This window comes from Haliaeetus albicilla, chromosome 1, assembly GCF_947461875.1.
Source record: "Haliaeetus albicilla chromosome 1, bHalAlb1.1, whole genome shotgun sequence".
NCBI classification, from domain to species: Eukaryota; Metazoa; Chordata; class Aves; order Accipitriformes; family Accipitridae; genus Haliaeetus; species Haliaeetus albicilla.
This window is the reverse complement of record NC_091483.1, coordinates 7442283-7455915: the sequence shown is the minus strand read 5'-3', so window position 1 is coordinate 7455915 and position 13633 is coordinate 7442283. Positions and strand designations below refer to the sequence as shown.

Sequence of the window (13633 nt, the reverse complement as noted above, 5' to 3'; positions counted from 1 at the left end):
CTTTACTCACTGCAGGCGGACAGCTATCGTGTAGCCTGGGAGAGCCAAAGTCTGCTATTTATGAAACAAGTAGGGAAGTTACGACTGAGCATTGCCGGAGGTGTGTTAGGAAAGTTCATTGCTGATCCAAGGCGTCTCCTATGAACATGGCAAAGATCTTCTACTGTGTCAGTATCTCCTTTCAAAGAGGTTGAAACAGCACTCTGAGGATTGTCTCAAAGAAATCGCCTTGACTTTGTACGTGTTTCAGTGTTGTGATGAGAGTTACAGCGCCGTGGCAGTTGGCGGCACTTTGGGACATCCAGATGCCTTTTCCAAAAGGGCTCAGCACCTGCATTGCCCCTCAAAATCAGCAGGAGCCACAGGCATCGGCACTTCTGCAAAGAAGGGTGCTAGGCCAGCCCCCAGTAGTGACCCCCGGTTCTGACTCATGCAAGGGTTACCCCGAATTTGAAGTATGGTCACAGCCAAGGGCCTCTTCTCCCCTTTAAACTAAGGTAATGTCAGGTAAACTGTATCTTCTCTTCATGGCTCCATTAGCAAACAGAGGAGGTGTAAGGGATGGTAGTTCCCTGTGTGGGCAATGAGGGCTGAGTAGGGGGGTCAGGATTTGCTCCGGAGTTAAGACAAGTGCCTCTGCTGAGATCCTTTCCCCTCTAATGGGATCCTGCCACAACGCTGTCAGCGAGACACCTCATTAGGCTTCAGCATGATATGCAGCAGCCTCGCCACGAATTTGAGCTGTGCTTAAATGCTCCCAGGGGCTTTGTGGGGCTCCTTATCACAGAAATCTCTCAGGGGCAGAGTTGTGGGGGCAGAAGTGCAGTTCTTTGTGGCTGGGACCATCTCGCCAGTGTTTCCATCCAAAGCCTTAAACAGAGGACTTTGTCCTCTAAACGCTACAGCTGGAAATACATTTTGCTTATGAAACTGTATACCTATTTGTATATATAAATTGTTTATGTACAATCTTTTAAATCCTTATCTGTAGCAGGCCTTCTGGGCTTTCTCTATCTTGCAGTGAAATCTCCTCTAAAAATTAGTAATTTTTCCTGGTAAACTTGGTAAACAAAGAGAATTGGAGCAGTTAACGGTACTGGCACTTCACAGGGCTGCAGTAAAGGAGGTTGTGCTCCTGGTATATAGCAAGGCTGGTGCAGGAGCAGGGAGGGGCATCTTTCTAGTTTGATGAGAGACTCGACATGGTCTCGGAGGAGAGGGGTGGCAGAGACAAAGCAGAACGAGGTTTGGCACATGGAAAGAAAAGGCAGCTAAGGCAGGATTTGGGGTGAAATTTGGATGAAGATAAGCAGGGCGAGCAAAAAGGCCGTTCCAGACCAGTCGCTTTCCCTAATCTAGGTGAAAGTGCTGCTGCGCTTCCCTGGTATATCTCATCCGCAATGTGAGGCTTAACATTCCTGCCTGGCACGTGGGGGCTTGGGGAGGGAGCGTGGGGGAGGACCGAGCCGGACACAAAGACGGCTGGCCTCTCACCGGAATGGCATCCAAGCCATCTCAGCTATCCAAAGCCCCAGATGCCGGCATGTGCGCTCAGCCTGCAGCCCGCTAAGCACACAACAAGAGGCAATTACAGCGCACCTCGGGCCACGGCCTGCTGCGGGCCGAGGGAGGCACGGAGGGGGTCCTTTCAGACGCGCTTTTATTCAGCGTGGGGGTTCCTTGAGCAAGCAGAAATTTCAAATCTCTCCTGCATTTCAGTGCTAAAAATGGGAGCAAGTGAGAATACTGGATTGTTTCACGCTCTCCTGTGCCTCAGGGAAGGAAGGAGCTGAAGTGATGGTTATACGGTGTTTGTGTGACTTCTGCATGCGTGTGATGAAGCAGGGTAAATATTTGTTTGCTAACTTTGTGGAAATATCAGTAGAGGGGGGGATAGGCTTCTCTTTTGTGCTCTCACTGTGTGGACCTTTGTCTTAGCTTTTCTCTTGTGTGTTCGGAGCATTCCCTGAGCTCTCGTGAGGTGGTTACGTGTGGAAAGGGCATATCCCACAGTGGAACCCCTGAACTCCACACTTAGGGATTTAGAGTCCCACAATGCAGATGTAGGATAATGAGTTTTGTGCCATGGATGCTGCAGCTGATCTCACTCCCGTGTGCCAAGAAGCAGTGCTGCGGTATTGTGCAGCTCCTCCAAAACAGTTGTGAGGGCCACTTGCAGGGGCTGAGCACTGCCTAGGTATAAAGGAGAGCAAAATCTCACTCTTATAGGCTGTCTGGGCAACGACATAGAGAAGAAAAGGGATACACGTGGCTTTCTGTGACGTTTTCTCTGCACTTCAAAAAAAATAGACTGATGCCCCTGCCTTGCCCCCTGGGTCTGTGTATCGCCTTCTTTCATAAAATCCTTATTAAATTGGGATTCAAGGGCTGATTTTTTTGTGTGTCAATGTTTACATGGCCTTGGTTTCTTTTGACAGGGACACACATGCAGTAAAGGGATGTACCAACCTGTCTCCCAACCCACTCAGTCTGAACTGCGTGACCACTGACTTTCAGCCCAGCAAAACCACATGGTCAGGAGGAGTTAAGTTACGGCTGAAGACCAGGTTAGAATGCGTGTATCAGTGTCCCTATCTGCTGTGTGTGTCTTGTGGCCGCTGTTCCTCAAGAGTGGCTGGCAAACTCCACTTCCCTCTTGTGGGAGTGAGGGCAGCAGTAATGCTGGAGTGGAGCAGCGTGTATCCCCAGCGTCTGCGGCGTTAGGCAGTGGAAGAGGTCCAGGACAGTTCCTTAACCTCACGCCCACCTTTTCCCAAGGCTTCCTTGCCCTCAGCACAGTGCCAGGGAAATGAATTCACCATTTTGGGCCTTGAGTCAAGCATCAGCATTGCTGGATGTCAGTAACACTTACATAGGGCTGCATATAAAATAGTTACTGCTTTGGCTGCCAATATGCCTGGGGGTGACTCACTGAGAAGGAGTCTGGGAAGAGGTGTCCTTTCTCCTCAAAAACTTTTGTCAGCGGTGGTAAAGATCATCAGAGATGCTGGATCAAAATATCTCCACAGAAGTGATGTAAGCCTGCTGTGGCTCCCCAGCTTTAGGTGCCTGGCTTTCCAAAATGACCTGGCTTCTTCGGAGTCTGTGAGTTTCAGTGGTAGTTTGGCAATCATGACAACACTGCTGAGTGCCTATCTACATTTTTAAATGATTAAATGTCTTCAGAAGTCAGTTTCCTGAATTGCTTTGGATGGGCCAGTGTTGTGGCAGAGCCTGATCTCCTTCCTTTGTGCATGCAGTTTAGGACTAAATCCTACAGCATTTACTCAGGCAGAGCTTTTGCTGGCATCAAAAGAGCGTCTTACATCAGTCGGATGGTAATCTGGATGACCTCATAGATTTTTGTGTCTCAGTCTTCTGAGATTTGCACCATGAAGTCAAAGCAGTGACTTTTATTGGCAACATTGCATTCAGGCCAGACCTTGACTTGAAGTCAAGAAGCTACACTGATTTCCTATAGCTGGAGGAAATGTGGCCCAGCGCCTATTAGTGAGTGGCTGAGAAGGTAATGTGACATGTGAAGTCACGTTCTGATCTTATCAGCAAGGATGCACTTCTGGAGCAAACTCACTGACCTTAGTGGAGTTGCTCCAGCTTTTAGCCACTGCAAACAGTTACAGATGCTGACCCTGCACAGCCTGGGTGGCTGCAAAAGGAGGAGAAAGAGCTCCGCTCTTCCGCCAGTGTTCATGTGCATAACCTCACTAAATTTCTATTGCTTTCCTCCAGGTGAGGATTTGTACCATAAATTATATCTGTTTTGGACAGAGCAGATTTTAGAGGCTGAAATCTCTCCTCAAGCTGGTTTTATCAGGGAGAGATTTATCTCCGACTGGGGTGTGGGACTCTGCAGTTCCTGAGGTATGTGACCCACAGCAAATTTGGGAAAGGAGCTCCCATACATCCACCACCTTCCTATAGCAATGAGTTATTCAGCATATGCCCTCTGTAAATCCCGCTTGCCTGTTGATCTAGTAGCAGATCTTCACAGAAGCTCCAAACTTCAGCGTTTCACTTGTTTTAATTTGTCTTTGGAGGCAGAGCCAGTGTTTTGCTTTACTTTTCCGGCAGTGCCGGAGGCTGTGTCTGCATATCTCAGTTTAACTCGGGCTGAAGCTTTGATTACAAACAGGAAGTTGCTTTAATGTATAAGAATTTGAGTGTGGGAGGGTGTTTCAGACTCGGCGGCCTTCACTTTGGCCATAGCACTGGCTGCAATTCCCCTGCTTGTTTACTTTCCGCAGACTCACCATGGGCAATGAAGGCGACAGGCTGTCAGCAGTCCCGATTGGTTTCTGAAATTTGGGGTGATGAATGAATGTCCTTAGTCAAAGGGGAAATCCAGAGCTCAGGACCAGTTTCTCAGGTGTTGCAGTTGAGCATCTGTGGAAAGGAGCAGCACAGCACCAGTCTGCAGTTCACCTTCCTGAGTGTACACTCAAGGATTGCTCACTGAAGCTTGCCTCATTTCCTCCACTGCGCAAAATAAACAAGGCCAGAGTGGTATTGCCAGCCAGTGCAGCCATGTTACTACAGCTCTACCGGTCAGTAAAGGGCAATCTGAGATGAGAAGGAGGGAGGAATTAGCTCTAGAAATCCAGATGCCTGGGTGCCTTTCACCAAAAAAATGTTTATTACCAAAGTGATTAAAAGTTTTCCTGAGGGAGAGGACAGGTTCGTTAGCCATTCTGTGGCTTGAATTGTGTTAGATCGCTGCAGATTTGCTATTGCACTCACCCCACTGGTCTAAATCCCAGTGATATACTCCAGGATGGCCACCTGTCCCACCCACTCCCTGCAGGAACAGTGGGAAAGTGAATTCCCAGCTAGGAGTAAATCATGAGTTCACCTGACTAGCTAAAAGTTTAAACTCCCCTTGGTACCCTTTGCCTTTTTTTCCCTTGCAAGGCCAGCAAGGGAAGTCCCAGCAAGCAGTCTGTTTGTGAACAGATCCCCCCCCCCACGAAGTGCATGTATATGCATACATACATACATTAAGCACACCGCACCTAAAGGACCACCTTCTTCTCTGCCGTTTGTCATTTTTACATTAGCATTTTGGTGTTGAGTTTATTGGCGTTGCCTGGATCAGAGGAGAACCCAACTACTGTCTGAAACACTTGCCCTGAAAATCCCCTTGGTTACCTGCCGTGACTCATTGTCAGTGTTACGTTTGGGTAATCAGGCTCACAGGGCAGCATTTCTGCTGCCAACCACTGAGTTCCTCCTAAGCACTGAACAAGACTAGGAAAACACATTCCTTCCATTGTTTCTGAGTCTCTCCTGTTGCAAGTTGCTGTGTGTTTGATATCAGGGTGTGAAAGAATCTAAGCTATGCTTGTTTTTCTGTCTTTTTAACTAATTTACTGACTGAAGAAGAATGAGGAAAAATTATTTGTATTAAACCCGTTGGGCCAATTCATCAATACAGATAAATCAATGGAGCTCTCTGACTTCTGCAAAGCCTCAGGCAGGGGAAGCCACTGTAGGGTCTGGCTGCTGAGATTTTCTGCCCATGCTCCGAGAGGTGATGTGAATGCCTGGAGAAGACAGGAAATAATAGGGCCCTTCTCAAAGACTGTAAGTCAGTCAGCTGTCTCTTTTCCATGTCTGTTCTTTCCTCTTCTTTTTTCAGAGAAGGAAACAGAGTAAAATTGTAGCAAGAAGAAAGTTGCAGAGGGTCCAGTGCTCACCAGCTCCTCATTCTAGCTGACACATGCTCTAAGTACCAGGCAGAAGGCTGTCTTAGTTTCCACATGTCTAAGCCGCAGTCCTGTGTGAATGGTGCAGATGGACTATCCTGGCAGCAAGTACTTTCTCAAAATAGAGATCTGAAATACTCTTTACTTTGCAATTTAAATCATACTTATCATGTTGCTGCATAACGCTTTCCTTAAAAAAGAAAGATGTCAGGAGATCCCAGTAGGACAAGTCCTTGAATCCAGTAATCAACAAGAATGAAGCTTGTATACATCACCTCTCACACTAATAACCAAAGCCCCACTATTCCTATTCAAGCCTGTTGTCTGGTTAGTGTCAGGGAGTGTCAGTGGGACCTTTTCTTTGTGTAGGGCAAAATCATCAATCTAAATATTGCCTGTCAGACATATGCTTGGGCAAAGGGAAAATGAAGCGGCAGCACACGGCCTAGTTCCTAGCACTGCACTCTGCGGTAGGCCTGTTGGGTGATTTTATGTAAGTCACTTCACCTCTCGAGGCCTTTGTTTCCTTTTCTGGAAAATGGATAAATGCCCCTTTCTTGGATAAGACAGCCTGGGGGTTACCAAAGAAATGTGATAACACAGAGGTGTGACATGCAAGACCAATAATCATTAATTACAATGTTTGACTGTTCCTAAGTTCAGCTAAGGAGCGACTGTTGCTCACAGCTGCCATCACCTCTGAGTGATCCCAGCACTTCCTTCTGCAGCCAGGGGCAGAGAGCGTTTCTTTCAAGAAAAGCCATCTTGGGTCTCCTGCAAACTGTGGGAAATTTTGCCGTAGCATTTGACGCTTTCATGTATCCTTAACCATCCACACCTTGTCCCTTACCAGAGGCAGTATGATGAACATTGTGCCCTTGGTAATTCCCGTCCAAAAAATAATCTTTTTGCACCATTTTTCTCTGCCTGCTTTTGGTGTCAGGGAGAGAAGAGGAGGAAGAGAGACAGGCTGTTTCCTGCATGTGGAGTTGAGAAGAACGGTAGAAAAAATCCCTGTGTACATCCACATACGTGGTTGTCATCTCTGCTCTCACAAAGGGCTTTTCTTTCCGGTCTTATGGTGGGGAGTTTTTCTCGAAGACTTGGCGACGGTAGTGGTAGGAAATCTGAGCAGAAGCCTCTGATTCTCTGCTTCCTCGCTGCAGAGAGACTTCAGGGAGATCAGTACCTGTCTCCCAGTTCTGACGAGGCACTCAGGGCCTGGTCTGGTGCAACCCAGACATGCCAAGTGATGCTCGTCAAAGGGAAAAAACAAATAACATCTGACATGTCAGCTGGAAACAACACGCAGGCACATCTGCCTACACCACTGGGAAAGGGGACGGAGAGAGAAATGAGGCTGGAGTGGTCTGGAGTAGGGCTCTGAACTTGGCTGGGGTATTTTTCTCAAGGTTTTTTCTTTTTTTTACTTAAGACTGAGAATACTAAAAACTGTGAGGTACTCTGAAGGGATTCTCTGGGTGGGGAGTTGTCCGCTAGAAGTTGCAGAGATTAACATATTGTGGAAAAGAAGGTTCTGTCCTGGTATGAGAATATTCACACATTTCACCTAAGTGTTCTGAAGCGAGGGGTTTTTCAGTGTGTTTTTTACTTACAGAAAGTTTTAATCTGAGCATAAAGAGGGGTGGGGGGTGCAACTCTCCCTTTCCTTTATAGGTGAGGAGACGCTCTTGCCCAAGATCTGTGACATGAAATATCATTTCATATACTTCAAGTCTTTCTAATGAGTCATCCTTCTTTTTATTCAAAATTGTGAAGGGACAGAGCTCACTCTAGATCTCTCCTGCCCCAGGATTTACCAGAAGGGCTCTGTGAGCCTAAAAAGACAGATTCAGTGAAAGACACATCAAGCTGACGCCATTATGGTCCGACTTCTTTCTAATTGGCCTCGTCTGTTATGCTTATTTTTAGAACCATGACTGAACCTTAATTAAGAGTGACGTTGCTTTGAGTAGATTGTGGCCTCGCTCTGTCGAAATCCTAATAGGCTTCTGAGTGCTTTAGTTTTTCCTTCATCTCCTGCTTAATAGCTAGGCATAGGGACTGCAGCAGCGCATTAGGATGTCTGTAGAACATATCCTTGTTATGCTAGCACTCCTTTTAGATGTGGCCATCTTGGAGACAGGTCTGCACCGGTGAAAATTCAGATCGTTGTTTATGCTTTCTGTTGATGCAGTTACATAGTCGCCCTGGGAGGGTACACATGAATTCCTATGATCAAGATCTCTCCGTATAGAAAGAGCCTACTGCAATGTGCAGTGGGGTATGGCTCAGGACATGCTTCCTCTGCCACATACTTTTTGTTAGTTTAGAAGTATCACTAGCTTGAAATCTTAATTACTGTGAGGATGACATGGTAAGGATGGGTAGCTGCCTTCTCGGCTTTCTCTCTTGTGACTCAGTGCCTGGGATCAGATCCGAGAGGCACAAGCTTTGCACTTGCGTCCAAATCTTTCTTCTTTTCTATAGGAGGAGGGTCTCTGCTGCAGGGACCCCGTCCCTTCCCACCTCCCCAGATGAGTGGGCCAGGCCATGGCTATCCCTTCCAGCTCCGGCAACCTCCCACACAGCCACCTGGGCCACACAACTGCTGGGGGAAAGCACATCCACAGGGACTGCGGTTGTCTGTGATGGCACAGAGTGACCTCTTGGCCTTAGGTCTCTTCTCTATGTCTACCCATCTTTCCTGGGCATGTTAACACCAGCAGCTAGTCAAAACCATCCCTGCAGGTCATGGAGAATGTGTCCCAGTGACTACTGCTCCTGCCCAGATCCGCAGGTGGATTCTGCTCCTTGGGGAGAGATGCTTTTCTTGAAAGGTTTTACCGCCTTTGTCTTCAGCATTCCCCATCTCTGCTGAGGAGGGTTTTGAAGCTTGCTGGGACAGAGGAAAAATGAGCACAAGGTCAGTGGTAGAAGAAGAATTGTTCGCAAGTGGTCTCTATTCAGCCATCTTGGATGATGTGTTTGACAGATGTGAGACTGATGGAAACAACTCCCCGCAAGCTCTGTGGGTGTGTTGCAGTAGAAATAGGTCAGTTTATTGGGGCATTGATGACTCTGAGTTGCTAATTGATTGGCCACAACATCCCCTCCCTGCCTTTCACTCACTAGCTTTCTAAAAGGCTGAGTTACATCCTGTTATTGTCTGCAAGGATAAAATTCAGTCTGTGTTTCCTAAGAGAAGGTGCTTTCCTTGTGAAATCCTTCTCTTCCAGCTTCAGCAGCTTCCTTCGATACTCTCACACTATGTCTAATCTGCACAGCAAGTACATCCCATAACGTGCCCCAGGATCCTGCTCCATGAAAGACCAGGATATGGCATGTGAGGGGGGGACCTTTGTCCTTCCTGCTTCTCGCCCCAACGTAGAAACCGGTCCCATAAATTGGGCGTAATGACAGTCATCCACCTGCAGTTTTTGTTGTCGCGGCAGCAGCAGACGGTATCGCTGTATTGCTGTGCAGTTTGGCCTCAGCCAAAGTGTGCCGCTGGCTGCTGGCAACCTGGATGCTGCTGTCAGAAACCTGGAGCAGGCGAGTCTGCAGGGGTTATTTGAACATCTCTTCTCCTCTTCTCTTCTCTTCTCTTCTCTTCTCTTCTCTTCTCTTCTCTCTTCTGTTCTCTTCTCTTCTCTCTTCTCTCTTCTCTCTTCTCTCTTCTCTCTTCTCTCTTCTCTTCTCTTTTCTCTTCTCTCTTCTCTTCTCTTCTCTTCTCTTCTCTTCTCTTCTCTTCTCTTCTCTTCTCTTCTCTTCTCTTCTCTTCTCTTCTCTTCTCCTCCCAAACTGCTCCACTTTGAGGTTTAGGAAAAGGGAAACTTTTCTAGGCAAATGTAGAAAAAATGAAAATGGCAATTTGAAGAAGCTAGGTTGTTTGCTTTGGTTAAAGATGGGCCTTTTTATAGAGAAGTATCTGTGCGCGCTTGGAGGACACTGGGCTGGAGTACATTTGAATTGCAAAGTGCTCTGGTTGTGCATGTACTGTGGCATCAGTGAGGAACACTATGTAAAGAACAGAAATTAGACTGAATACATTGTTCTGTATGGTTTTATTTTGTAACCTTGGGAAAAAGATAAATCAACCTTTAAGTTATCCTGTGAAGAAAGCTTCAGATGGTTGTTCTTTAGATGCCGATTCATTTGTAGAGTTAGTGCCAAGGTATGTTTATAAAGTCCCGTTACTGTTTTGCATACAAAGCATAAAAATAATCTACAGACATTACAGAGAAGAATATGCTCAGCATTTCCTAATAAGAGAGAGCTACAGAGCTATTAATGGTAAAGGGCCTCAGAAATGTCAGCATGGTCGTTGCAGGCCAGACTGCATCAAGCCTTTGCCAGACTGTGTTAGAGGAGACTGCTAATGTGCCGGTCACGTTTCTGTCTGAAAATGCTGTGACCAGTATAGCAACAAGTAGCACCCAGATAACAGCAGCTGGACAAGATTAAAGACTATTCTTTTCCCTTTGGTTTTCCAATTTACGGTGTGAATTTGGCAGTATCTGGTATGTAATCAGTGTTACAGCTGCCGTGGAGCCTATTTAGATGCCAGCGTTGCATCAAGGTCCACTGACTTCTCTGGGTATCTTCACTCCAAGGCATTTGTCATGATGCCAATCTGACCTGGATGCCCAGGTTATCTGATCACTGGGGGTGTCCATGAGGAACGGGGAGTGTCTTTTTCAGCCTTGGCATTTACAACAGAGGGATCACTTTCTCCATTATCTCAAGTGGAGAATTTTTTAGTAATAAGATTGTCCAGATGCTTTTGCAAGTATGGTACAAGTGCAGCCCTTGAGGAACTAGTATAAAGGCTAAGGGAGTGAGGTCATTTTGTTGTTGTTATTGTTGTTGTTGTTATTATTACAGTTCTGTGTTTTGAAATGCTACAACCTCCTGGAACAAAGTGTCAGCTGTTGCTCCTGGTTTTGTTGAAGGCAACTATGCTACACCTAATTTATACCAGTTAAAGATCTAATGATTTATTTGTCTTCACTCAAGTCTGGAATTAGCTGCTGCATTTGCAAGTTTCATCGCTCAGCCAGTTTGTCTGGGATGAATCAGGATCTGACGTTGTGGGCCTTACAAAAACAGTTCTGCACCACTTGCCAAAAAGAGTTTAATCTTGCACTGGTTTTTATTGCTTCCTGAAAGTTGTGCTCTGCGTTAAAGCAAGCGTAACCAAAAGCTGTCGCAAAATTGGCAGATAAACCATGTTCAGCACCCGCTCCATCTGTAATGGGAGATAGCTGTTCTCCTTTAGACACTGTGGTGCTTACTGTCATATTGCAGTTCACTTCTGGTCCTCTTCCCTAATTAGGCAATAATGATTATAAACTAAGCTTAAGGAAGTAGAGTGAAGCAAGGTGCTATTTTCAGGTGTTACAGAAGGCTGAAGCTTGGGAACTTTTTGGTGTTCCCTGAACGCCCACACACCGGCACCGGCAGCATTGATTGTGCCTTTCTTTTACAACCTCAGAGCTCTGTCTCAAGGGAAGTCTTTCGGTTGATTCAGTAGCGAATGGATGAGGCCCCCTGTTCTCTGCCTTTCGGTGCACGTGTGTGCAGAGACCCTCCATACTTCCATTCTGCCGCCTCCTTGGAGATCACCTGCGTGAGTCTGCAACATGAGCTGGAGATCATGTGTACCGCAGCGCTTCCTTTCCTGGCTTAAGCTCGGCTAAGATTCGGTTACCCTTAATCCATGTTTCCAGGATCAGGTAGGTGTGGAAACAATGCAAGGTTATCCCGCACTGAACCGGTACGGCATGTCTTCTGGCTTAAATTCACAGCTTCGCTGTCCATGTGTTGTATTATTACAAGGATATCAACCAAAGGGGTTTAAAATACGTGTGGCTCAGAAGATTGGCTACACAGCTCCCTTGCAGCTTTTTACTGATCAAATCAAGGGGTAACGTGCTTTGCTTGTGATCATTCAGTGTGCTTTCCCAAGCAAAAAAAATAATGCTGGGGGCTCATACTACTCGAAAGTACAAAGAGAGTCTTTAAATCTCTGCAATGGAAAAGGCAAGAATGTGGGTTATTCTTAATGACCACTTTTGTCAACTTCCCATCCGGCAGCGTTCAGCTTCCTTGTTTCTCTGGGCAAGGAGCTTAACAAAAGAGCTCTGTTTTAAACACACCTACACGTGTAATGCTAAAATGGTGCTCAGTTCAGCTCGCTCTCTGTAAACCTCCAGTTCAGCTTTACTTAAGACAATCCTGTCACAACAAATGTTAAAAGGAAAAGAATGTCCCTTTTTCTTTCTTCTTTTAGCTGATGATGAGAGAATGAGGTGTGCTGCTGAAATCTGTATGGAAAAACTACTGGTGAAATGGTTCTACCTCTCACTTTCTGCCAATGCTTTTCCATGTCGTAGGACATCAGCCAGTGCCAATGTTAACTTGTGTTAGTAAAGGATCTGACCCTAACAATCATTTTTTACTTTGTACATTTTCCTGTATCGTTTCTTTTCATTATCTTAGGCGGTACTAGGAGAGTCCTTTTTTGGTGTCTGGTTTACATCTGCAGAGGGCATTTTAATCTATTTACTGACTTATTCAGGACGTGCTGTACTGTGAAATTTTCAGCGAGACAAGGATGCGTCATATCTTGCATTTATGCTTTATAGGTAGTCAAAGTTGTCCTGCAGGCTGTCACATTTGGGACTTCAGTGGTACACAGGTCCAGTGCTGCTCTTCGATCCCACAGGAAGAGTTAGAAACCACGGAGATGAGTGCTAGAGCAGGGGGAGAGATCCCCCATGGAAAGCAGAGGGACGATTAAGGACAAGCCCAAAGGCTAGGACGAAGGAGAGTCTGTGTGGCATGTTCAGGGTACTTGATTGCTAATCCCCTGGTTTAACTTTCCATTGCGCCATTATGTGCTTTAAACAAGGTTGTCGTGGTTTTTTTTTCTCCTGAGAGCTGATGGAGGCCTTCCTTAGCGTTGGTGACTGAAGCAACCGAAGGCCAACCGTGCCGTGCCCGGGGACGCACCCAGGCTCACATGCTGCAGGGGGACAGCTGGCCGGCTGCAAGGCCCTGGGGGATGCGAAGGACGCACACTGCTGGCACTTGGTTGTCACGTCTCTTCCTGCATTTTTACCAGTGATGAGGAGAGATCAAAACAGCATTGTGCAGGCTTCCACCCCCTCATGGTATTTGATTCTTTAGATGACTTTGCCAGCCGTCACTTCAAAACGAAGGGAACCTTTTGAGAAACGCGCTCCTTCAGCATCCGTAAGAATCACATGCAGCCACCCTGCTTGGTGCATTGTGTGGGAGTCCGCACGCAGCCCAGCCTGCAAACTGATCCCTGTGAATGGGCACCCGGGCTCATTCCCAAGGGGTAAGGCTTCTGGCTGGGAGGTACGGAGGAAGACCCTCCGCATTCAGTGACAACCCCCTTGTCTGCCCATGCCTGTTGCCTTGCAACTACGAGGGGGAGCATGTTGTGTGATTTTCGGGAACGGTGCATGACTACTGCTTGGTTCGCTTGGAAGAGACAAGAATGTAGCAGTGAAACAGAAGTGAGCACGAGCAATTTTAAATGTGGCTGTTGGTGTTACTTCACTTTCACCTTCCTTGGAAGATCTGGCCTGTTGCTGATGTGCAAAATCTTTCTGCTTTTACCTAGGCGGAGTGAAACTCCAGGCCGACCTCACTCCTGGCATTCAACCAAGCTTGTGGAGAACCAACCCGATCCCAGTATGATGCAAATATCTCAGGGTACGCTTGGCACCCCCTGGCACCAGTCCTACCACTCCAGGTAAGCACTACACAGCTGTGGTCCTGTGCTGCATAGGCAGAGATGTAAAGCAGTGTGCATTTTTAATTTAGTATCATTTGCCCTGTTTTCATATCTCTCTCATGGCTGTAGAAATCAGGCT

The 13633-nt window shown here is 46.8% G+C and overlaps 1 protein-coding gene across 9 annotated transcripts in view; it reads left to right on the top strand.

Moving 5' to 3' along the window:
• Positions 1 to 13633, top strand: part of SHROOM3 (shroom family member 3) — a 154501-nt gene that overhangs the window by 118502 nt on the left and 22366 nt on the right. For 5 of the 9 annotated variants that reach the window (XM_069774726.1, XM_069774660.1, XM_069775024.1 and 2 more), the window contains 2 exons: positions 2439 to 2567; positions 13381 to 13512. In XM_069774726.1, coding sequence (XP_069630827.1) covers positions 2439 to 2567; positions 13381 to 13512 — 261 coding nt within the window. Of the gene's footprint in view, positions 1 to 1148; positions 1847 to 2438; positions 2568 to 11208; positions 11462 to 13380; positions 13513 to 13633 lie in introns of those variants that run through there. The other 4 variants (XM_069774798.1, XM_069775140.1, XM_069774945.1 and 1 more) reach the window with 3 other exon arrangements.